Source organism: Poromitra crassiceps (assembly GCF_964638095.1).
Source record: "Poromitra crassiceps genome assembly, chromosome: 7".
Classification (NCBI taxonomy): Eukaryota; Metazoa; Chordata; class Actinopteri; order Beryciformes; family Melamphaidae; genus Poromitra; species Poromitra crassiceps.
This window is the reverse complement of record NC_139628.1, coordinates 18,212,686-18,239,139: the sequence shown is the minus strand read 5'-3', so window position 1 is coordinate 18,239,139 and position 26,454 is coordinate 18,212,686. Positions and strand designations below refer to the sequence as shown.

Genomic DNA, 26,454 nt, shown 5'->3' with positions numbered 1-26,454 from the left:
TAGACCCAGGATGAAACCCCCCCAAACTCATGAAATAGACCCAGGATGAAACATACACCCCCACAATTCATGACATAGACCCAGGATGAAACATACACCCCCCAAAACTCATGAAATAGACCCAGGATGAAACGTACACCCCACACAACTCATGAAATAGACCCAGGATGAAACCCCCCCAAAACTCATGAAATAGACCCAGGATGAAACCCCCCCAAAACTCATGAAATAGACCCAGGATGAAACCCCCCAAAATTCATGACATAGACCCAGGATGAAACATACACCCTCCGAAACTCACGAAATAGACCCAGGATGAAACATACACCCCCCAAAACTCATGAAATAGACCCAGGATGCACAATGCCTCCAGCAGGTGAGGTGCATTGAACAGGAACAGGATATTTTCTGTATTGAACTCGCTCCAGCGAAGCGGATATTGAGGTCGTCTGCCAACCAAAGTCGCTGGGTTCCATTGAGGTCATCTGCCAACCAGAGGCTCTGGGTTCGATCCATTGACCGTGAACTGCTCCCAGGCTGCTGCACCAACCGTCTGACTCCGCCAACAGCAATAATAAAGATTTAGTATTGAAACATTTTCAAAAAGCAGAGTTTACAAAGCGCGTTACCGAGCATGAAGAGACATTCCATAAAAACAAGAGCCAACATGGACGGCTGCCACGCTCTCCATTAAGAGTTCTGTTTAAAGACATGGGGGAAAGAGATGGGCTGTGAAGGGCTGCTGCACTGTTGATCTGGGAAAGTGGTTTCCAGCCCTGAAGAATGAGAACCGCACGGCAGTGGTGTGCACTGTGTGAATGTCAGCTTGCCCCGGGTAAACACAGGTTTAAAAAGAGTTACTGACATTGTGCCAGAGCCCACTGATGGGAATGAAACATTGTGAAGCAAACAAACAAGCTGGTCCTTTAGAAAGGTTGACCACTGAGGGAGGGAGGGAGGGAGGGAGAGAGAGAGATATAGAGAGAGAGAGGGAGAGATGAGGGAGGAACAATGAAACAGAAGAAGCAAGAGAAAGAGTAATATTGTGGCAGAGAGGAGAGTTTGAGAGGAAGACAAAGAAGGTGTATGAATCAAAATGAACTGAGAGCGAGAGAGAGGCGTTGAGTGTTTGGCTTCTTTCACCCTGACTTCTTTCTTTTCTGCTGTCTCAAAATCAATAATAAACCTGCCAATAAAGCTCTGTGAATCAAATTGAGAGAGAGAGAGAGAGAGAGAGAGAGAGACAGAGAGAGAGAGAGAGAGAGAGAGAGAGAGAGAGAGAGAGATTGTTGTTCTCTTGATCATTGTTGAGGAACCACAGGCCCACGTCAGCACTAAACGCAATTGAGAAAAGTCAGAGGTCTTGAGAAAGGCACTTATCGTTGGCCCTGACAGATACATTGTTATTCTCATTATGACGTTATGAATAATACGAGGATATTACGTATTATGAAGTGACATTGTGGTGTCTATAGGCCCTCCACACAGGGTACCAGCAGGCTGTATTCATATATGTTGATGCAGAGTGCATTTTTGGGGCCGGTGCAGAATGCAGCAGGGCCCTTACATTCGACTCTGTCGCTGCATTTGCGCACCCATCCTGGCCGAGTAAATGTCTTTCCAGTCCGGTAGGTGGTGGTAATGCACCTCTGGCTAATAAACACATCGTTGCCTTGAACCAATGGTGACTGGTGAAAAGTGAAAAAAGCTCTCTCTGACTCTGTCTGCTTCATGTGTGGCCGTGCCGACTCCCGACACACAGGAGGACAGACACAGCGAAAATGGCAGCGGCTTCTACGGATGGGCATTTTAAGCAATTTAAATAGTCTATTATGAACGAGTGCTCGAGCACTCGCGCGGGGGGCGCGGGCTGTGTGATTACTATGGTAATGTCTGAGCAGGGGTAATCTGCTGTGTATGGGGCTGTTCACACATAACGTTTGCATTTTTGCATGGAAAAAGCGCTACCTGGAGCATTTTTTTGTCAGGAGAGGGACTGACTGTGATGATATTAGGTGACGCTAAGCTAACATCATTCTAAAGCCTACCTTTAGACAGTATCTCCGGTTGGAGTAGCGCTTTGGAGCAGACAAGTTGTGAAACAAGCGAAGGCGTTTCATTTCCAATACATGTCCATTGTTGCTGAATAGTGATCACCATGATGCGATTGTCTCCCAAAAAGTGATTCTTTCTCCACATTTCTTGTGACTAACGTTATGGGAAACGACAGTGTAGTCAATAAACTAGTGCAACGTTTTGAATGAGTTTTATCGGGCGTGCACTATGAAGAAGCGTGCTTCTCATTCGGGAGAATATCTCCAGGCAGCTTTTTTCGGGAAGAGCTGCAAAACTTCCGGTTAAAATTTTCAAAATAATGTTACTTAAACAAAAGTAAATAGCTTATTGATGCACGTTGGAGGAGAAAAGGTATTTCAATGAATGAAGCAGCAAACCTTGTATCAAAATACTCGTTGTGATGTTATATGGCGTGAAACTGTGGCTGTAACGCATTACTCAAAATAAATAAGGTTACAATAAGCGTTTTATTTTGAAAGCAACAAAGCGGATGACGTACTAGTACATTCTGGCTGACTTGACGCCCGGCCGTGCAGTTGCTGCTGAAGTAAAAGGTGCTTCAACGCGACCAAAGCGAAAGGCTCAAACACATCGAACCTGGCTAAACATCTTGCCGACAGGCACCCCGACCTGTTCAAAGAGTTTAAAGACCGACAGGTTAGCGAACGTGAACGATAAACATACATGCCCTCAAATAAGAGTATTGTGTGACAAGCAAACTTGTTTCACTGAAAAAGTTCGCTTGTCACAATAGCCTACTCGTTTACAGTGAAACACGAGGCAATGTGCTGGAGCACAGATCTCTGCCAAGGAAGGAGCAAGTCATGACATGTAACGTTTAGGGGAGGGGACATCAGATGACTGCATACCATGTACAATATTTAATAACACTATGGGCCATAGTGTTATATTTGAATTTTGGGCCATAGTCTATGGCCCTCAATTCCAGTGTTATTAAAGCTTTTACATGGTAAGCAGTCATCTGATCTCACCTATCCTAATATTTACAATAATCCCAATTATTAATGATATACGAATTCATTGTAAAAAATACACCTAGCCTACACGTATGGGGGGGGGAGGCTGGGAATACACCACATAATAAGCCTACATTTCAATAGCCTACATTTATGTGTGAAAATAATATATATTACTAGATTAACCATAAATCTGGCACTTCATGTTAATGAAGCTTAAACCCAGGATTATTAACCCACATAGGCTACACTACAGCACAGGCACACTACAAGACTCAATACAGCTTGGCCGAGGTATGCACTTTACTGAGCACACCGGCCCTATGCCAGGTTTCGACCTGGCCTTGTTATAGGATATATGGCGGAAAAAACAAGGCTGTTTGTTGTGCCGAAGGCCCTGGCCGACCAATACACCGCCAACCCCCCCCCCCCCGTTGTGCCGAAGGCCCTGGCCGACCAATACCACGCCACCCCCCCCCCCCCCCCGCCCCCCACACACACACACACACAGACTGAAATTGTATTGTATATTTATATTGATTACGTGCGTAATGATTGTGTGCAACTGTGTTTAATCAGCATCCACCGTGGTGTGTGTAGTGTTTTTGCACTTTGTTGTATCTTCAGGCTGGTCGTAGCTATAGGGATGGGTACCGAACTCGGTACTTTTAGAGGCACCGACCGAAAGGGGATGGTACTACCGAGTACCAGTTCACATGAAAACAAACGGTACCACATTTTGGTACTTGAACGCATCTGAGTAATAGAAAGAGAGTGGGTAAGATAGAAATTCCGACGGAACCTTAAGGCAACACGTGAGAGCACGTTACGTCAGTACGTCACACATCTGAAAGCAAACATCAACAAACAGGACCAGCCGAAAGCGGTCCAAAAATGTGGCTACACTTTACCAAGATAGACTCAGACAACATTGGTTGCAACATTTGTGATGTCAATTGCAAAGCTGGCCAGGGAAACACCTCAAACTTGAGGAAGCATGGTCAAACACAATATATATTTAGCTAAATGCTGAAGACTGTAACGTCTTAGATAGGCTGAGGGTGAATGAAGCAGACAACGCACCGCAGCTAACGTTAGCACCACGTCCTCAGCTGTAACCATTGACAGTACATAATATGGACCACCTTAGCTATATGTTTTTGACACAGCAAAATGAAGCTCACTTCCCGATATTGTTTGATTTCGTTTGATTGGATGAATGGATTTTCCTGTTGCATTGTGGGAAATCTGTTCAAACCTGGAGCCGGGAAAACAGGAAAGAGCGTGAGCGTGGACGGGACTCGGGGAAGAGTTTCCGGTTTCCTCCGCCACGGCATCCATCTTGTTCATGTTATTTTCCCTGCTAGCCGTTAGCTTGGCTAACAAATGTTGTTAACGTTAGTTGCTATTGCTAGCCTTGCTCCATTGCTGTCACAGTGAATACAATAGCCCGAAGAAAAACCAGAGTATTATTTCCTCCAGACCTCGCGCTGCGTCACCAGCCTGCCGCTTGCATCTTCCACAAAATCGAGGTAATCTTATTTTCTAACGTAACGCTAATTGCATAGCATGACATTAACGCTAGCTACATGTCCATTTGTCATTACAGGAGGACGTTAGACTAGAGTAGCATAAGTTAACGTTATACAACGTTAAACAGTATTGCATGCTGCACAGATTCGGACGTAGACAGAAAACAAACGCAGTTCTGTTTACCTAGGTTACCTCTTTGAGATGAGGCAGACTCAAAGCATACTCATATGATCTACCAGCTAATAGCGTTATATATCTAGCTAACGTTAGATGAGGGGGAACAAGCTGGGGGTTCAACTCCTCTGGATAGTTATCCACCTCTGCATTTACAGTATTTACCAATCGCACGTAGTGTTGGGTAAGCAAACGTTAACGTTATACAGTGATTAACAGTGTCTAATTCGTTTCTTCCAGGGGGTAGCTGCTGTCCAGTACCAGATGGGACACAACAGAGGATCATGATTTGAAGATCAAAGCTATAATATTCTGTTCTCCTGAGATTAACTATACACGTTACTGCTGATCAGTTGTTTCAACATAGGAAATTGCAATAACACACAAGCCAAATGCTGACATGAGAGATTTGCTTTGAACAATTGTAGCTATCTGCCAGTGACCGGAGAATATTGTTATATTTGCTTGTTTTAATGCTTTTGTCAATAAACATTGTCAACAAAGATAGCCTTGTTGTATATTATCATGTATAAGATTGTTGATGTCGAGTGAACACAAACCAAGGATTGGACGACGGAGAAACTTAACCGACCAGCAGTCTGAGTCTGCTTCAATCAACGAATGCTTTATATTTATTGAAATGAAATATGGTGATATCTGGTGGTCTGAAATTACTCTCTCTAGCTAGGCTAACTGGCTCATATTATGTCATATTATTGTAACATCTGAATCAGCGTTTCATAACTTTATAATAGCCTAACGTTACTGTATAGCCTGGACGACGTTAGCTAATGCTACCCATCCCTCCATTGGTGTATGCTGCCTTTAGCTTGTGGTATTATGGTACAGTAATATTGTCTAGCTGTCTAGCTAGACAGACAAGTTTATCTGAATTCAGGGTGACAAGATCCCTGCTGCTAGCTCATCTGCCTTTCTGTGTCACAGAGTATCTAGCATGTTTACAGTATCTTAACAGACTGCATTGCTACACCATGCAAATATATTTCGATATAATTCAAACAGTTCCTTTCCTATACCATGGTGGGCTGGACTGTATGTATTGCTGTGAAAAAGTTACATTTGATTGTTTCAAGTGTTACACGTTATATTTTTAACAGCTTTGCGGAATTACCTCAACACAATTGTGTATCAGCTTTAAATGTCCAATATATACAGCGTTACACAAACGACCAGCAGCATTCAAATGTGCAAAAACGTTATATTTATTGAAATGTGGTGATCATGTCACAAGTCACATTACATAACGATATAGCGTTAGGTGTTCTTTTGATCAACAGACCTCGGGGGCTCTATACTGTTGCTAGCTAGCTAGCCGCAGATCAGCTCTGAAGCCCCAACTTCAGAGCTGCCCGTCCACTAAAACCCGATTTCGATATAGCGTTTTAGGTGTTCTTTTGATCAACATACCTCATCACGGGGATCTATACTGTTACGTGTGTCTACTAACATCATTAAAATAGCATAAGGGTAACGCTGTTTCTGTTATTTTACTTTTATCTCTGGCTACGTTGCTAGCTAGCTAGCTAGCCTGCCTTGGCAACTGGTTGGGATCATCTGATTTCCTGTGGCTGGTGTAAATCAAAGAAAATCCCGCACCCAAAGTTATAATTTTTATCGGCTCTTTTACTCGAAATGGGACCATAATTTAGAAAACGGAGCCCAGGGGAGCATGAAAAAGACTTGAAATTGTTTATTCAGACCATAAGCTCATTCGGAAAATGTTTATTTAAGACACAGAACGAGAGAGAAGTCGGCTCATTTTTACATTGGAGCCAATGTACGTGTCGTCACTTCCGGACCTGACGTGCGCCCCCCTGCGGACTTTTCGAATTAATGGAATTTCACGACTGGCTTCATACATTCCCTAATTCTGTTGCCCACTGGCTGTAACGTTAGCTGAAGTCTTGGAGGACGATGATGACGGAACTTCAGAGAGGCATCAACTTCTACAACATGCGGTAACATTATTTAATTAGCTAGCGTTAGCTGGATACGTTGTTTGACTGCCGTTGTGGTTGTTAGATAACGGGGCTTTTCACTGTCTTCACGACGACTGCAAAACAAAGATCGCTAACGTTACTCTTGCTGCAGTAATTGTCAAGGGTTCAACAGAACGTATTTCCCAGCCTCTATAGAGACACTGCGTAACGCGTCATCATTCAGAAGCCACGGCCAAGACGGGGGAAAACAGAAACCCCCCCTCCAATCCTGGCGTTCTCCTATGTCACGTGCATGGTTGCGTGTTGCATAAAAAGATTGTATATACGGAAGATGAACACTCCAACTTACTTCCTTGACAGCTAGATCCACATTTTTCTTCTCGCCAATTCTCAATGGCTTCCTTGTGTTGCTCAGGAGTACAAACAAACTTTAACTGGCGATTTTTTACATTTGTTGTCTGCGCAGCCCCACCACACAACAGCTTTTAGCTACATTTAATTCAAGGAAAATGACGCTGGTGTGTGGAAATGAACGGAGCTTTTCCCCCGTGATGGGCGTGGCCTCTTTCATGCAGTGTCTCTATAGTAGCTATCAACATGAAATAAAAAGCATTTGAGAGCTTAAACCTGTGGCTTTTTATTTGGAAGGGATACATTTGCCATAATAGTTATTAACATTTCTTAAAATGCTTTAGAATCTTTTTATTTTTATTTTTTGGGGTTAAAGATAAAACATTGTTTAATGAACATTAGGGCAAATATAATATGAAAAGCCAAAGGGTTAAGCTCTCAAATGCTTTGTTTTGCTTTGCTCTCAAATGCTTATGTTTCTATGCCTAAAAAAAAAAATCCCATTGGTCAACTGTAAACAGTAAACAGTGGCTAAACTGAAAGTATGGGTTGGATTGCTTTTGGGGTTTTCTTCACGAAAGTGGAGAAGGAGGCAGAAGCAGCACTGGCACTGCAGCAGGTGCTCCTGCAGAGCTGGAGCTGGTGTTGAACTTATCAGAATCAGGAACCTTCAGGTAGGCTACAATTTCAGAGCATAAAGTGAAACATGTAGGCTATATGCTTATTGATTTCACATTAATCTGCTTTATGAGATTATCAGTAGGACTGCACAATACAGTTTAAAGTGGAGATGAAGCAGTTTGATTTTATTATTTTTGAATTTGCATTTAACCTCAGACAAGACAAGACAGGACACTGCACTCTTCCTTAAATTAAGTTTGCTTTGAAGCTTTTGTACAGAAGCATGTTTTTGTTTTTATGTCTTCATATTATACTTGCAGTTATCTAGGCAATGTTCAATTATATTAGTGAACAAAGAGGTAACATGTAGCATCACGTTAGCATCATATTCACCAAATCTTGCTTCAAACGGCCCAAATTTTTCCATGTGTCCACGTGTGTTGGCCTGGCCTGCATGGTATCTAATGCCCGGCCTGAATTATGGTCCCAGTCTGCCCCTGTCAGGCACGGTTGGGTTCAGACAGAAAAATTCAGCCAGAGCCCACCTCTACCCCACACACAGACTCGGCATAGCACCACCTACTGGCATACACAAAACACAGTTTATCTCGAGAACCGTTTGTCTGATCGACTTCAAATTAGGGGAGCGCGCTGGGGGACCTGATAGAGGTCAGTGCCGAATTTCGTGCTATTCGGGATAGTGCCACCTACTGGCAACGCAAAAAGTGGTTTATCTCATGGACTGTTGATCTGATCGACTTCAAACTCTGGGAGTGCGCTGCCGAGAACCCGGCAGAGTGCAGTGCCAAATGTTCTGCAATTCGGCATAGCACCACCTACTGGCAACACAAAAAGCAGTTTATCTCAAGGACCGTTTGGCCAATCAACTTCAAACGGGGGGAGTGTGCTGCTGGGAACCTGATGGAGTGCAGTGCCGCATTTCATGCAATCTGGGCATATCGATACAGATATCGATACTGATACCTTACACACACACACAACACAATACCGGGCCGGAGTCCCGGCAAACTAGATTTGAAGGCTGCGTAGCGGCCTGATAATATCAAAAGGGAGTACTGTGCAGTCGTGAGGTTATTGCACAAAAAAGCCTTTTGTTCAAGTCAGCTGTAATTCCAGCACCAGCGCCAGATGGACAGCTCCTCTGCTCTCACATGCTGGTGCTTGAGCGCTATACATGGTTCTGATAGTTCTCGCTCTTTCACCACTCCACTTTGCCAATATAGCCTGAGTAAGGCGGTGTGTCCATATCGTTTTCTTCCAGCGCCGGTGCCCTTTCCTCCCTGAAAGCAACCGGAGGCGGCCGCAAGGCGCACCAAAGGCATCCGGTCCAGAAACACGCTGCAGTCAGTGTTTGTTCCCCTCAGAGCGGAGCGCTTTCACAAGTTCACAAATGTTCAACTTTTCAGAAAAGCGCCGGGTGACGTGAACCGCTTTTTCCAGCCGACCAATCACAATGACGGAGATGCTGGCCGTTTCCCATAGCGTCCATAGCAACAACAATATGGAGGAAGTCAAAGTGGTGGTGGTGGAGAAATAGCACGTTGTAATTATTGAATTGACATTACTGTAACAGCGATCATAAAGGCAGTATGGATAACTGTGGTAGCATTGGACAGACCGACACAGAACTGCAAGAACCGGTTTGTATTAGATAATCAAAAATGAAAATGCAAAACAAAAAACACTTGAATTAAATCAAGAAAAATTACAAATAAAGTAAAGAGGCCTTTTAAATAACAAAAGGGTGGGTTTACACCTTCTGTAAAGTAACACTACTAGTGGTGATTTCAGTTCAGTCCATCCATGTTCAAATCAATTCATTAAGTCAAATAATCACATTTCTGTTAATTTCATTCCCATCTTCTTCCCCGTCATAAATACTATGCAATTGCACAATCCCATAAAGCCTTCAATTCAGTTCACACTGTAAAGTGACTATTGTGACTAAAGTGCTTTAAGTTTGACAATTGTTATGACAATTATTGCACAACCCATATGACCTGTGTAGTGCAATGAGGGAGAAGGGGAGAGAAAAAATGATTAGAGACTAGTCTAATGTGTACAGTTCTACCACCCAAGGGGAATGGGGCCTATGGTAGGAGTGAGTTAGGCTTGAGGCCTGCCCAGAGTTCTTAAAGGTTCTTCTGGTTTAGCTCGCCATCCATTAGCTCCAGCTATGAAGCCCATCCAGTGTTCGCATCCACGCTTTCCTCCACAACAGCAGCAGGACATCAGATTGTTGCATCCAGTTTCCAATATTCAGGTTCCAAATGTCCGATGTCAGTCAAGGTGAACATGAGTCAAGGTGTGTGGCCTGCTTGCATCAAGGTTTGTGGCCTGCTTGCATCAAGGTTTGTGGCCTGCTTGCATCAAGGTTTGTGGCCTGCTTGCATCAAGGTGTGTGGCCTGCTCTCAGCAGGTGTGAGTGGTGCCATGGAGTGAGATAGGGAGGCAGTGATTTCCTCCTCCCAGACCAAGAAAAGGGGGCAGGTGCAGGGGTGAAGAGCCGGCAGCCGATTGGCTCAGGTGTTTGAGTTGACAGTTTTGCTTGTCCAATCATTATACAGGACTGTGGATAGGTGAGTGTGTATATGGCAGAATGTTCAATTCACCTGTGTTACATTAGGTGTAGGCAAGTGGTCTCCAGGCAATGCATGTATGTCTATGTAAATACCCTAAAAGTAGTAGTGAAACTACTGTGCATTTAGGGCCCGTCATAATAGCGTGCGACCAACCTCTATTAAAAACATCTACCTTATTAATTTAAAGTTTCTTGATGATCTACAAAGGTAAATAGACCATGCTATAAGTGAGTCGCATTAACAATCCCAGTCTTCTTCTGTTCAAACACACAATGGCGGTGTAAAAATGGTAAATTGTTATTTACCATTACCTCGCATGTCCTATTTAGTGTAGGCTGCGCCAACATGTCAACATGAAACTGCATGGTTTTTGAATGGAGAGACATCGGAAGATCCGCTTAATCTGTTTCCACTGCATTTATCGCATTTTCCTTTTATCGATACACTTTTCCACCTTCCCTAAGCGTGATTCTTTTGTTGTTGCAATAGACCCTTCTCACGGGGGCCATTTTGTGTCGAGAAGCCAGGGTAAACACAGGTGCAAGCAAAACACTAATGAGGGTTTCCAACTTCCATGATTGGAATTTGGAAACCCTCATTAGTGTTTTGCTTGCACCTGTGTTTACCCTGGCTTCTCGACACAAAATGGCCCCCGTGAGAAGGGTCTATATTTGGAGGTTTTTCCCCCGCATTTTGCTGCATTTCCACTTAGGTTTGTTATGCGCAAATTGAAAATTTGCATAAAAACAGGTGGATGGGAACCCAACTAGAGAGAATAACAGTAGCCGCGTTCGGAATAGTTCACTCATTCACTATTCCCATAGTGTTTATCATATAGTGAACGATATGGGGAATAAGCAAAATGAGTTTCGGACACTACACATATTTTTTTCCTGGAGATCATTGCGTCACCAGATGCGCCGGGTATTCATGTGATGCAAGCAATCTGTGCCCACTATCACATAAACAACTGAGCTGACGAGCAGATTGAGATGTCCTCAGGTAGTATTGATGTTGCATGTTTTGACTCCTAAATCCTAAATAAATGGTTGAAATTATAATTACGTGCATGTGTGTGTGGTTTTGTCAACCATGGTGCTGTCTCCTAATAGCAGGCTTTGCTCGTCAAGTAGCTCACAAGCTTGTTAGCTCGTGAGCTAATGACATTCTTCTTCTCCTTCGGTAAAGACAACCGCATTGCATTGTGGTATTCCCAGCAAAAATGTAGGGTACATTCGCTGTTCACTAGAAATCGCTGTGCATTGTGCGTATTTTATAGTGAATCAAATTAACAGTTGAGAATTCGGACACTATAAAAAAAATGGCGACACACTAAATAGTCCACTTTTTCTGTCATAGGGATAATGTGAAGGGCAGAAAGGTAGGATGCAGTGGATGGAAAGTTGTCAATTCAATTCCTTAGATGAGATGGAGGAGCGGGTGACAACTGAACCTCATCGCCCACAAGCTCATCTGATTTCTCTCTCTCTTTCATTCCTGTCTCTCTCTCCCTCTCTCTGTATCTCTCACTTTCAGTGTCCCTCCTTCTCACTCTCTCTACTCCTTTATCTTTTGCTTGCTGTCCCTCTCTCTTTCTTTCTCTCTCTCACTCACTCACTTCTCTCACTCGTCTTCTCTCTCTTCCCCTCTCTCTTTGTCTTTGTTTCTATCTCCTGCTATTTCTCTCTCTTTTTTAGCGTTTTCCAACTCAACATGCTTTACTGACGTGAGGTCATTCGTGTGAACTATATCCTAATCGAATCACTGTAAAGTAGAGGAGGGACAATCGGAAAACTGACATGTTTCCATTCTCAAATTCAAAATAAGTGAATAAAATCGTCCAAAACGAAATGAACAAATGAGAACTCAACTATTTCCACTTCAAGCAAGCGTAAAATAAATAAATAACAAAACATGTTTGTTTGGAGCACCTGGTGACGTGACGCTTGGTTCACCGCTACTGAAACAACGCAGCTACATGAAAGCCCCAGATGTATTATGGCAACGCTGTGCTTTGGGCTTTGATGTAAGGAGCTAGAACAACAGATGGAATTACCTGTATATCCTCCCGCAGACCTCCCAGCAGCACATGGTGTTTCTCTGAGCCTACAGGCCCACAGGGGGCGCTGAGTATACACAATACTACCATAATCCAATAAAACAGAAGCAACACAGAGAGAGAGAGAGTCTCTCTGTGTATGGAGAGCTGGTCAGAGCTGTGGGGTCAGAGCTCTAGGGTCGGAGCTGTGGGGTCAGAGCTGTAGGGTCAGAACTGTAGACTCAGAGCTCTAGAATCAGAGCTGTGGGGTCAGAGCTGTAGGGTCAGAGCTGTGGGGTCAGAGCTGTGGGTTCAGAGCTGTAGGGTCAGAGCTGTAGGGTCAGAGCTGTGGGTTCAGAGCTGTAGGGTCAGAGCTGTGGGGTCAGAGCTGTATAGGGTCAGAACTGTAGGGTCAGAGCTGTAGGGTCAGAGCTGTAGAGTCAGAGCTGTATAGGGTCAGAACTGTAGGGTCAGAGCTGTAGGTCTGAGCTGTAGGGTCAGAGCTGTAGGTCTGAGCTGTAGGGTCAGAGCTGTAGGGTCAGAGCTGTATAGGGTCAGAACTGTAGGGTCAGAACTGTAGGGTCAGAGCTGTAGAGTCAGAGCTGTATAGGGTCAGAACTGTAGGGTCAGAGCTGTAGGGTCAGAGCTGTATAGGGTCAGAACTGTAGGGTCAGAACTGTAGGGTCAGAACTGTAGGGTCAGAACTGTAGGGTCAGAACTGTAGGGTCAGAGCTGTAGGGTCAGAGCTGTAGGGTCAGAGCTGTGGGGTCAGAGTTGTATGGTCAGAGCTGTAGGGTCAGAGCTGTGGGGTCAGAGCTGTGGGGTCAGAACTGTAGGGTCAGAGCTGTAGGGTCAGAGCTGTGGGGTCAGAGCTGTAGGGTCAGAGCTGTAGAGTCAGAGCTGTGGGGTCAGAGCTGTAGGGTCAGAGCTGTAGGGTCAGAGCTGTGGGGTCAGAGCTGTAGGGTCAGAGCTGTAGGGTCAGAGCTGTAGAGTCAGAGCTGTAGGGTCAGAGCTGTAGGGTCAGAACTGTAGGGTCAGAGCTGTAGGGTCAGAGCTGTGGGTTCAGAGCTGTAGGGTCAGAGCTGTGGGGTCAGAGCTGTAGGGTCAGAGCTGTGGGTCAGAGCTGTAGGGTCAGAGCTGTATAGGGTCAGAACTGTAGGGTCAGAACTGTAGGGTCAGAGCTGTATAGGGTCAGAACTGTAGGGTCAGAACTGTAGGGTCAGAACTGTAGGGTCAGAGCTGTAGGGTCAGAGCTGTGGGTTCAGAGCTGTAGGGTCAGAGCTGTGGGGTCAGAGCTGTAGGGTCAGAGCTGTAGGGTCAGAGCTGTGGGGTCAGAGCTGTAGAGTCAGAGCTGTGGGTTCAGAGCTGTAGGGTCAGAGCTGTGGGGTCAGAGCTGTAGGGTCAGAGCTGTAGGGTCAGAGCTGTAGAGTCAGAGCTGTATAGGGTCAGAACTGTAGGGTCAGAGCTGTAGGTCTGAGCTGTAGGGTCAGAGCTGTGGGTCAGAGCTGTAGGGTCAGAGCTGTATAGGGTCAGAACTGTAGGGTCAGAACTGTAGGGTCAGAGCTGTAGGGTCAGAGCTGTAGGGTCAGAGCTGTAGGGTCAGAGCTGTGGGTCAGAGCTGTAGGGTCAGAGCTGTATAGGGTCAGAACTGTAGGGTCAGAACTGTAGGGTCAGAGCTGTGAGGTCGGAGCTGTGGGGTCAGAGCTGTATAGGGTCAGAGCTGTAGGGTCAGAGCTGTAGGGTCAGAGCTGTAGGGTCATAGCGGTGAGGTCGGAGCTGTGGGGTCAGAGCTGTGGGGTCAGATCTGTGGGGTCAGCGATTGTTTTAACTCTGTGTGTCCCGAAGTGTCGCAGACAATCCTCTGGCTGCAACAGAACAGGAGAGCAGGAGCTTACTCCCAGCTCCCTCTCTCTCTTTGTCTCTCTCTCTATCTGCTGACATAGCGACACGTGTACATGATAAGCTGACATCAGACTAGATGTTTGTCAGCTCATGTGGCTCCGCTTCGCTTTGTTCTCAGCTCCTTTGTACTCACCATATGCCATTTTGCGTCTCGTTAGCGATGGCGGCGGCGGGCGGGCGGGCGGGTATTGATCTACTGTACATCAGTCAAAGTAAAAAAGCGTGTGATTTAAAATGTCCTCGTCGTAAAAGGTCCTGAGTTCTGAGTGTGCAGTACAAACTGTGGTACACCCCTCACTGCTCCTAGCATTACACTGGCATATGGTACAGCAGCCTACCCCCTTTCAGTCACCCAAAATACACATTCCAACAGCGCCAGAAACAGTCGCATGTACATGTTGTGACCACGCGATGAAATAATAATTCAAAGTTACTGGAATCTATAATTGTCAAAGTAAATCTATATAGCAAGAAGTAACAAAGAGTGTTCCAAGTGGGTTCCCTCTGTGACCAAAGTTACTTCCTCATTTGCTCGAGGAGCATGTGCTGTACTGATGACTGCACACAGTGCATTCGCCTTATAGGCAAAGGAGGAAGTAACTCACAGAGGATGGCGATAGGCAGCGATACAACAGACTGCCATTGTAGTGCTAAGCTATTAGCAGGGAGGGCTGTACCACAGTTTGTACTGCACGCACAGTGAAGATAAAGGCATTCCACATTCTACATTTAATATTGGCAATCATAGGTGAATCTCCAAAAATGTTGGCATATCCCTTTAAACCAGAGAACATTGTTAGCTGTGATCTTTTCAATGTGATTTTAACAGGAGAGAGGTCAGAGTTCACATAAATAATTTTCACTGGAAACAGAGATGAGAAGATAAAGTGCAGAAACAAAGTAAAGACACATTCCTCATCTCACTGTGAAGAGAACCACAAGGACTAGCATGACATTGTCAGACCAACTCGCAAATGCGAATGAGTCTGGAAACTCAGTTAAATTTCGATTACCAGCGGGCGTTATCAACGGGGACTCTGGACACTTCATGCCTCTGGATGCAATTTGATAGACCTACAACCAATCAGAGCAATGAGCAATGTCAGTCATCGTATTAACCCGCCCCATACTAAATATACAGTGGTAATTGGCCTGACTGTTTTCAGGAAATCTGTCTTCAACAGGAGGGGGGCCAGCATCTGCCAGAGCAAATAAAACCAGAACATCAAAAATCACTCAATTACAGGATCTTGAGCAGTGCAAAAACAACAAAAACAACAAACTATCTCTCAAAGAATCCCCCAAAATTCGGTATACATGGTATATTCTTTTTGGCTCTCCCTGCAGGACACACAGTGTTAATATTAGTATAACTCACAGTATATTATCTTTGTCTCCCTGCAGCGGACCTGTTGGTGAACACGTTGTGCCTGCCCTTCACGCTGGTCTACACCCTGCTGGGCGAGTGGAAGTTTGGCTCCGCCCTCTGCTTCCTGCTGCCCTTCGCCCAGGGCCTAGCCGTGCACGTCTCCACGGTAACGCTCAATGTCATCGCCCTGGACCGTCACAGGTGGGTGGGGCGTCAGGTGGGGAGGGGGGGGGCGATGGGAGGTTAACGTTTCATGAATACTTGAAATTTGGTTAACTCATATCTATCTACGGTATCTATCTATCTATCTATCTATCTATCTATCTACTGTATGTCAACTTTGCTCAAGTCCCAAGTCTCAAGTCTTGAGCAGCATAAGTCTCAAGTCTAGCCCTATAGTATACATTTAGATTAACATGTCAAGTCATGGGCTCTATCGTCGCAAAGGCGGTAATTTTGCGTTAGCGCCTGTTTTGCAGCCGAATAGCGCCGCGATTGTGGGCGTGTTTAAGCGCATTGCCCCGCTGCGCTCTGCATCATCTCCGCGCAAACCTCCAGAAAGGCGTGTTTATGCCCAAAATTATTCACAGGTGTGATCATGTCCATCCCCCTTAAAAGCCACAGTGTCACATCTGTGACAGCAGCTTCCTTCTCGCTGAGTGGGCCAGCAGAGGGACAGAGTGAGAGAGAAAGAGAGAGGGCAAGAGAGAAAAGAGAGATGTGGAGAGTGAGAGAGAGAGAGAGAGAGAGAGACCAAGGCGCGATAACGAGAGAGGGGAGAGAGAGGGAGAGAATTGGAGAATGAACAAGTTTGGATTCAATATAGATAAACCATTAGAAACTAATGAAAATTTGTGCTGATGGAACAATATTCCATTTGGAACACACCAAAGGGCTGCCGCGCAGTTATGCAGTGGATATCCCCATGATGTTATTATGTCCCAAAGCGTGCGCTTACTGTAATTAGATGTTTTGTTCAGATACAGTAGGCTATAACATACACATGTAAAATATGCGTTTCTTTAGGGGAGGGATGTGTGAGAATTGCCTTTATCAGAATTGTCCACTCGGGTTAAGCTATATTGCATGCGTGCAATTGCAGGGAAAGAGGTTATTGCACAACTTTCTCAAAAGTAATCTACTGTTATAAACCTACCACCATAGACCTGTATGGTCGGGAATTATTTAGCTTAATAAAACCATGAGAAACTAATTCTCATTTTTAAATCAAGGTGTGTGTTTCTTCTGCAATGTAGGCTATAGTTGAAAATCAATGTGGCATTCTGATGGGGGGGGGGGGACATCCATGCTGTGTGTAATGTATCCAAGCGAGGCGCAGTGGGGTTTTTAGCACTAAGACCTGCCATTAGGTGGTCTTAAAATTGCGTAGACAATGACTTTGTGGCCAACATTTAGTGCGGACACGCCTGGTTTGGCATGGGCGACGCCCAAACCTGTGTTTACGCTCGGGACCTGCCGATGATATCTTGCAAAATGACACTTACGGGAGGCAGACGATAACATAAGAGGCGCGCAAAGGCCAGTATTCGCCATGGACACGCCTGGGCCACGCCTACACCTGTGTCTGCGCTTAGATCCCAGCGCAAAACTGGATGGTGGAGGTAGACGATAGCATAAGGCCCAGGGAAGATGGCATAAGAGGTGCGCAAACGATAGCGCCTGTACGACAATAGGGCCCCATGTCATTAATGTCAGGTATCAAGTCTAAATGTAGAACAGCAACAGTATCAATTTAATATCTTAAAGAAAACTAAATATTGAGGACTTTTCAATGCAAGATGGTTTTAATAGGATAAAAACTTGGTAAGAGCATAATGAGTTTGAATTCTATAATGATTTAAAAAAAAATTGCTGTAAAGCATTGTGAGAATCAACCCTTCACATCGTTGCCGTCAGGTGAAAACCGTGTAACTATGATTTTTGTGATTTCTGTGTTGTAACTGAAGGATACCATGCTGCCCTGTTTCTGTTGTAACTGAAGGATACCATGCTGCCCTGTTTCTGTTGTAACTGAAGGATACCATGCTCCCCTGTGGGTTGATTACTGTGTTGTAACTGAAGGATACCATGCTCCCTTGTGATTCCCCTGTGGGTTGATTACTGTGTTGTAACCATGCTCCCCTGTGATTCCCCTGTGGGTTGATTACTGTGTTGTAACTGAAGGATACCATGCTCCCCTGTCGGTTGATTACTGTGTTGTAACTGAAGGATACCATGCTCCCCTGTCGGTTGATTACTGTGTTGTAACTGAAGGATACCATGCTCCCCTGTCGGTTGATTACTGTGTTGTAACTGAAGGATACCATGCTCCCTGTGGGTTGTAACTGATATCACCCTGTGGGTTGTAACTGAAGGATACCATGCTCCCTGTGGGTTGTAACTGATATCACCCTGTGGGTTGTAACTGAAGGATACCATGCTCCCCTGTGGGTTGTAACTGATATCACCCTGTGGGTTGTAACTGAAGGATACCATGCTCCCCTGTGGGTTGTAACTGATATCACCCTGTGGGTTGTAACTGAAGGATACCATGCTCCCCTGTGGGTTGTAACCAGTGTTGGGCAGTAACGCGTTACTTAGTAACGCGTTACTGTAATTAGTTACTTTTTTAGTAACTAAGTAATATAAGGCGTTACAATTTCCAAAACAGTAATTAATTACAGTTACTAATCCAAGTAACGCATGCGTTACTGCGTTACATGATTGCCTGCCAGAATGCAGTGTTTTCTATGTAAAAGAAAACATTTTATCCTTACCGACTCAGGTGGACCGTGAGTACGCCGACGCACACATATACGTCATAGTGTGTGTGCGCGATACAGCGCCAGAGCGTGCGCGCTGGCTTTCAAAACAAACCGAGTCAGAAGAAGGAGACGAGCAAGAGAAACCTGGCTACCTCGAGAGAGAATATGCGGGGATGGAGGCTAAATTGAAGGCGACGCTGGGTGAGGTAGACTTGGGTGTGTTCACTGGATTAACAGATACACTTTGGGTAAGTCAGTGTTGTACACAGTTACTTCCTAACCTCGTCAAAGCCTTTCTCACCGTAGTCAGACGGGCCGGCCCAGGGAATGTTGACAGATCATCACTTTTCTTTCAGCAACGAAGCTTGAAACGTTTGCATTGAGGCTGTTGTATTACCACTCCGAGTTTCCGACAGTAACAGCATCTTTCACTCACGTTATCTGTGAGTGACTGTCTGATTTCATTTCGTGTGAAGCTAGCCAGTCTTAACACACCACTTCCTGTTCTTTCTAACCGAATTTCAAAGTAAAATGCCTTTGGCTTTTCGTTTAACATAGCCTATATAATACCAAAGCGAAAATAATTAATACAGTGACATGCTAGACGGTATTTGGGGTAAAAATAAAAATAAAAGTAACTAGTAACGTAACTAGTAACGTACCTAGTTACTTTTTGAAAAAGTAATCAGTAAAGTAACTTTTATTACTTTTTTAAGGAGTAATCAGTAACAGTAACTAATTACTTTTCCAGAGTAACTTGCCCAACACTGGTTGTAACTGATATCACCCTGTGGGTTGTAACTGAAGGATACCATGCTCCCCTGTGGGTTGTAACTGATATCACCCTGTGGGTTGTAACTGAAGGATACCATGCTCCCCTGTGGGTTGATTACTGTGTTGTAACTGAAGGATACCATGCTCCCCTGTGGGTTGTAACTGATATCACCCTGTGGGTTGTAACTGAAGGATACCATGCTCCCCTGTGGGTTGTAACTGATATCACCCTGTGGGTTGTAACTGAAGGATACCCTGCTCCCCTGTGGGTTGTAACTGATATCACCCTGTGGGTTGTAACTGAAGGATACCATGCTCCCCTGTGGGTTGTAACTGATATCACCCTGTGGGTTGTAACTGAAGGATACCATGCTCCCCTGTGGGTTGTAACTGGTATCACCCTTTGCGTTGTAACTGAAGGATACCATGCTCCCCTGTGGGTTGTAACTGATATCACCCTGTGGGTTGTAACTGAAGGATACATGCTCCCCTGTGGGTTGTAACTGATATCACCCTGTGGGTTGTAACTGAAGGATACCATGCTCCCCTGTGGGTTGTAACTGATATCACCCTGTGGGTTGTAACTGAAGGATACCATGCTCCCCTGTCGGTTGAGACAATTCTACAGCTCTTGGGTTCACGAGGTTTAAAAACCCGTAATGCACCCGCTGTCGGCAGGAGAGATTCACATGCAAATGGATGCAGGGTGTATCGGTGGAAGGTCCAAAAGGTCACAGCCTCGATCAATATGTCCATAATCAACGAACCCCTCCAGTACCTGCGCTCGCCAAGCTGCTCCGAATGCAAATTCAAGAAATAATAAAATGTAGAAGTATAGCATTTATTCTGCATTCTTAATACACTGCTGCTGTTTGAAAGAGGATTCATATGCAAATGAAAGCCCACTCTGACGCCTGTTCCCACTCTGCTAACAGGCCGATTAGGCATCACTTAGGCGAGCCCGGGCGGCGCTGTGTGGGCCGAGAGAGTAGGTGATGCACTCAGGTTAAGACGCGCAATGGCACATTGACATCATTTCAACTCCTGTGAGCTCGCAGCCTTGTCACAGCAGGATACTGCACTCCTCGAGGGAACAGGTCGTTTTCAAGATGCATTCGTGTTACTTTGCAAGCATTGTGTTAATGAGTCATAATGCCCAGTTGGTAGGATTTAACTAACTTTATTTAGCAATCGGCATGCATGGCAAATACTTTGGCGCATGACTCCATTGGACGGTGGCGCTCCTCTTGAGGCGAGAGGAGGGCATCTGCATAGGCTAGGATAGGGGATCCCCCCTCCCCGTGGGGGATCCTACAGAAGGCAAGACTCGTTGGTGGCGGATGGGGAGGTGGGTGGGGCAAAATGACGCTTCAGAGGACAGCTTCAGGGGAGATGGACCACCGCTGCATTGTCGCATTTCACGTCGATCCGTTTCCTTGCCCAGAGGCGCCCCCACAGGTGACATGCGACCACTATTGGGTAGATTTCGTACAGCGCAGAGGACTGGTCCAGCCCGGTGAACTGCCATGGGCCGGCAAACCACCGGGCTAACGGGGGAGCAGAGGGGCTAGTCCCAGGTCTGAGCTTGACATAACGTACCGTGGACAGGGGGACATAGGCGTCGGCCCTACACATCGCAGGTTAAAACCATACTGATACGAATGTTTTTGTTGTTGTCTTGTTGTTGTTTTTTTTCTTTCTTTTTTCCCTTTCTTTTTTAATTATTATTATTAGTGGCCGGGCCAGCGAAGTGGCAGGGCCACTTATTATTATTATTGTTATTAATGGAAATGTAATGATCGATAGAAGTCATTGCACTTCTTTCTTTTTTTTCACTTGAGCACCTGCCCCCCGAAATCTCTGATGATTGTGTAAATTATTGATTGATCGCTTATTAATTGATTGTTGATCAATATCGACTCTGTTCCATAAATGATTCATGGCTCCTCTTCTAAGATGTATTTTGTGGACTATGCTCTCCATCATGCAGAGCATTCCTGAAGGGAGATAACATGTATTTTGTCTTGTGTGATCAGACGGAGGTTATTGTGTATTTTGTGAATGTCTAATGGAAACGTACTGGGCTAGATGGAACTTTGTGAGAGCAGTGGAAGATCACTGGCCTCCAAGGTGCTCATATAGTTTTAGTATATGATGGGAAGAGACTTTGACTCGTGGCTCTCTTGACTAAGCGTTTGGACTGTCAGGGGAGACTCTGTGCACAGATGTAAACATGTGGAATAAAAATCCTCCTATATACATTTAAACGGGCATCTCATTATTGATGGATCAGCAAGGCATTTCATTTCAATTTTTCTATTACAGTTGAAAACTTATTATGATGTCCATTAATTTAGCCTGCTAATATCAAAGTCGTTTCAGCATGGAAATCCTGGAAATCCGAGCAGCATATATATATATATATATATATATATATATATATATATATATATATAAGGAGACCTTTAATGTAGGCCCGCCAGAATCTTTCTTGACTTATAGGCCGGAATACAACCTGTTCGGTTCGCAGAGATTGTGAAGAGTTAATTTACTGTCATAAAAACATTTGCATACATTTAACAGGCCTGTAAATTCAAACCCAAACCGATTGTATGAGGCAAAGATTGACTTGATATTTTCTTATAGTTTTCCTATCTGTTCTATTCCTAATAGATGCACGTTTTGAGTTATACATTTCGACATTTAGAATATTAAAAGTAAGCTAACCATTATTAATAAATACGTTTTCCAATCAATTTAACTTCAAGTTATATACGGTATATTGTATGTCTAGAATAGGTTTTTTCATTTATTTTGACAATCGTGTACTGTCACTTTAAGATAATTGGACCCGCAACCTCAGTTAGCTGTTGTACGGTGGAATCAGTTCAGTTGAGGCAGAACCTAGCTGTGAAGACACATGGTTTTATACCGTCTCCTTTTTGATTAGTTTGATATTATCCAGCAAGAGAAAGAACAGTGGATGTAACCTGTGACACATGTGGATGTGGAATAAAAGTTGTTTGTGTTTTCCGCGGCCTGGAGGTCAGTGCGACCAGGGAGATCATGGCGTCTCGTGTCTGCTCTTTGTTCCGCGCCTCCCGACTCGCGGGGCAGTTTCCTGTTCTGGTCTTCGTCCACGCCGAGCGGCCTCTCCCTCCGGCTCGCTCGCACACGTCCTTGGCCGTCCACGATTGCACGGCCCTTCCTCTTCTGCTCTCCTCCCACGGGCCATCGCAGTGACGCGCCCCGTGCTACGGGAGCGTGCGCCGGGGCCTTCCCACCGTGGCTTCCGTTGCGGATCCGGAATTGGGTATCGTCGTTGAAACTCTCGTCACTGTCCATGGACTGTTCTTGCTCGGAATCTGACATGCCGGGAGTGGAGTGGGGAGCGTTGAAAGATCCACGGGGATTATCCACGGGTAATGACGACTTGGGATGCTGATTCGGTCTGCAGATATAGTGCAAAACGACGCTTCAGAGGACAGCTTCAGGGGAGATGGACTGCCGTGAAGCCAGCTGCTGCTATGATCGGCCAGAGAGAGGGAGGTGATGTAGAACCCTTGCTAGAATGAACTGACGTCATATCTGACGTCATGGCAGGTGTCATACTTGGACTTGACTGACAACAACATAGCTGACTGACGTCGTGGGGGGAGCAGGTTATGCATGTGTGGCCTTCTGCTTGAAATTTGGCCTGGAAACCTCACTTCCACCGCTGGTATTGGCACGGCTTTTTTGTAGCTTTCCACCGGTCAAAAACCGGGACAACCTGGGTTGAGTCATGCTATTTCTAGTACCAGGAGGTTCCAGGGCTGTGGACCCGGTACCATAGTGTGACATGAAAACACTGCAGGCGACTGATTGTTATTTCCCAAACTCTCCTGTTATTTCGAGCAGTCTTTTGTCTTGCTGCCTTCAGCTCTGGTGAAATAAAATCGATCTCCTTGCTCAGCCGCAACATGATTGTTGTTTTCAATTGTTTTGAGAGAGAGCTCCGCTAGGCCGGAGGCGGAGCCGTGGGTTTTCCTGGCGACGGGACGGGCAGCCAGCTTCTCCCCGTCCTCCGCTATGTGGTGTGGTGCAGCGCAGACATGTAAATAACAACAAAGAAATAAACACGATTTCAGACGGCAGCCCGTCTTTATTGTCACACGAACACTACAACACATGCATGCGGCCACTACACACACTCATGCTGACGGTGGCCGGTGAAATATGTCCTCTGCATTTGCATTTGACCCATCCAGGCTTGTCCTTTCCTCCAGGGGGCAGGCCAGGAGCAGTGGTCGCTATTTCTTTCCAGCGCCCGGGGACCTTCATTGGACCATCATTGGACCAACTTCAGATGTTGTCGTCACTGTTCGGATGACAATCTTCTGCATGTTTTTAGTGGGGGGTTATGTACGGAGGAACCCCCTGGGGGGTACGGGGAGAACATGCAAACTCCACACAGAAAGGCCCTTTCGATGAGATAACCCACCTGGGCAGTAGGCACTGAAGATATGGGGGGGGGTCACAACTCCAGCGCCCACAGCGTCCCAGGTGGGAATCGAACCCAGGACCTTTGAGCTGTGAGGCGACAGTGCTTACCACAGCACCACCGTACCCCAATATCCAATCTCCTAGCTGATGGTCTCATTTGCTCATGTAGGTCATACAGAGGCAACAGTATTTTATAACCAGTTTATAGGGATTTAATTTTAACGCTACAAACGTGTATGGCCACGTTCTTTTTATAGCCTACTACCCCAGGGCTGGCGCACTGAATAAGGCCTGGTTTTGAAAAGCGCTAACGGCAAAATTAACGCCACTTACTCAAAATTAACGCCAGTTGGGAAGATAGCTTCAGGCTGGTATTTAAGGCCGAGACGCCCATTCTGGCCTATTCTGGCACTGTGCCAAGCCTCTTCAGCATAAAGTGCATTTCTCTGCGTAAAAACATGATGCTATCTTCCCAAGTCACAGGTAGGCAGGTGCAAAGAGTGTTTTTTTTGCGTTTAACTCCAGTTTAGCGCCTAAGGCCAGGGGGAAGATAGGGCCCGTAGTGTCTAGAAAGGCCATGCATATCCATTCAAGGAATCCCTAGATTCAATGGAAGAGTACGTATGCTTACAATCTATGTATGCAACTTGCTAAAATGCATACATAATTGCATCCATGTACGCTCACTCTGTGCAATAGCTTGTGCAAAACTGACACTTTGTGCAAAGGAGGGCAATGTGACATCTACAATATACCATTTTTGTGCAATCTACTTTAGCACTTTATAATTCGAGTGCAATAAAATGAGCACACCAGCACTTTAACATCAGTCATGTTAGCACTTTTTGTGTCTGTTATCTGTTGTCTTTTTTATAGTTCTGAAGTTTGTGTGGTTTTGTGCCTTGTATTAATTACTGTTGTTTGTTTGTGTGTGTGTGTGTGTGTGTGTGTGTGTGTGTGTGTGTGTGTGTGTGTGTGCGTGCGTGTGTGTAGGTGTATAGTGTACCACCTGGAGACGCGGATGCGTAAGGACGTGTGTTTCGGCGTGATCGCTCTCACCTGGGTGCTGAGCGCCGTGCTGGCCAGCCCTCTGGCCATCTTCAGAGAGTACGGCTCCTTCACCCTGGAGCCAGGAAACAGCATCCAGGTACACGCACACACACACAGACACACACACGCACGCACACCCACACAGACACACGCACGCACGCACACACACACACACACACACACACACACACACACATGCACACCCACGCACATGCACACACACACACAGACACGCACATGCACACACACACACACACACACATGCACACGCACACACGTGCACACATGCACATACCCTTCTCCCTCAAGAGGCTTGCCTTTTGTCAGGTCGCCATTGTAAATAAGAATTTGTTCTTAATGACTTGCCTGGTTAAATAAAGGTTAAATAAAAATAAATAAATAAAAATGCTTGCACACACACACACACACACACACACACACACACACACACACACACACACACACACACACACACACACACAAACACTACATGCAGGGTAGTCCAATAGACTTCTATAGAACTCCCTCAACGTGCAGGGTAGTCCAATAGACTTCTATAGAACTCCCACAACATGCAGGGTTGTCCAATAGACTTCTATAGAACTCCCACAACATCTGAAATCGACGCTACGGAACAATGAGATAAAACGATGACCAGTAAAGAGCATTGTGATTGAGGTGGTAGATGGGAGTATAGGTTTATGACGGGGTTCGATTCCCAGCATTTTGCTGGACAAACGCATGGTAAAAAAAAAAGTGACGCCAAGGGGGGCCCTGACCAGACATCTGTATTTGATGATTTTGGAGTGAGAACGCATTGTGTGCTATCATCTAACCCTGTGTGTGTCGCCCCTCTCTCTCCGGCGCCGCCCTGCAGGTGTGCACGGAGAAGTGGCCGGGCAACAACACGGACGGCACGGTCTACAGCATCTCCATGCTGATCCTGCAGTACTTCCTGCCCCTGTCCATCATCTCCTTCGCCTACGCTCGCATCTGGTCCAAGCTGCGGGCGCACGTCAGCCCGGTCACGCCCGGCCCCACGGGCACCGTCTCCTCCACGGCCGGCTCCGAGCGCCACAGGCGGCGCCGCAAGACCACCAAGATGCTGGCCACCATGGTGCTGGTGTTCGCCGTGAGCTGGCTGCCCTTCCACGCCTTCCAGCTGGCCACCGACATCGACAGCTCCGTGCTCGACCTGCGAGACTTCCGCCTGCTCTACACCGTCTTCCACGTGGTGGCCATGTGCTCCACCTTCGCCAACCCGCTGCTGTACGGCTGGATGAACCGCAACTACCGTGCCGCCTTCCTCGCCGTCTTCAAGTGCCGGGGGGAGGGGGCCGGCGTGGAGAGGGGGCGGAGCGGCCGGCTGGACAGCGTGCACCCGGTGGGCGGAGGAGGGGGGAGGAGGAAGAAGAAAGTGCTGGAAGCGCAGGACACGGTGTCCACCCGCCTGAACGCCACCGACGTGTGAGAGAGAGGGAAGATGCCACTGAGAGGGAGGGAGGAGGGAGGGAGGGAGAGACAGAGAAGGGGGGATGATAGAGGGAGGGAGGAGGGAGGGAGGGAGAGACAGAGAAGGGGGGATGATAGAGGGGGAGGTTAGTGAAGAGACGGAGGCGGTTTGTGATGGAGGAGGGATTAAAAGTGGGGAGATTGGGAATACGCAGAATTACGTGGGAAGGGCCGCGGACAGACAGATGTAATAGATTAAAGAATAGATTAAAGAAGAGAGCAAGAGATTCCACACTTGCACACAAATAGATTCAAGAAATATG

The 26,454-nt window shown here is 46.0% G+C and overlaps 1 protein-coding gene across 1 annotated transcript in view; it reads left to right on the top strand.

Moving 5' to 3' along the window:
* The window catches only part of LOC310779450 (neuropeptide Y receptor type 2-like), a gene marked incomplete at both ends in the record, with an annotated part of 45,085 nt that extends 18,935 nt beyond the window's left edge, over positions 1-26,150 (top strand). The window contains 3 exon segments of the mRNA XM_083639983.1: positions 15,641-15,806; positions 24,623-24,776; positions 25,557-26,150. Of these exon segments, the coding sequence (XP_083496109.1) occupies positions 15,641-15,806; positions 24,623-24,776; positions 25,557-26,150 (914 nt within the window).
* Positions 26,151-26,454: the final 304 nt, after the last annotated feature.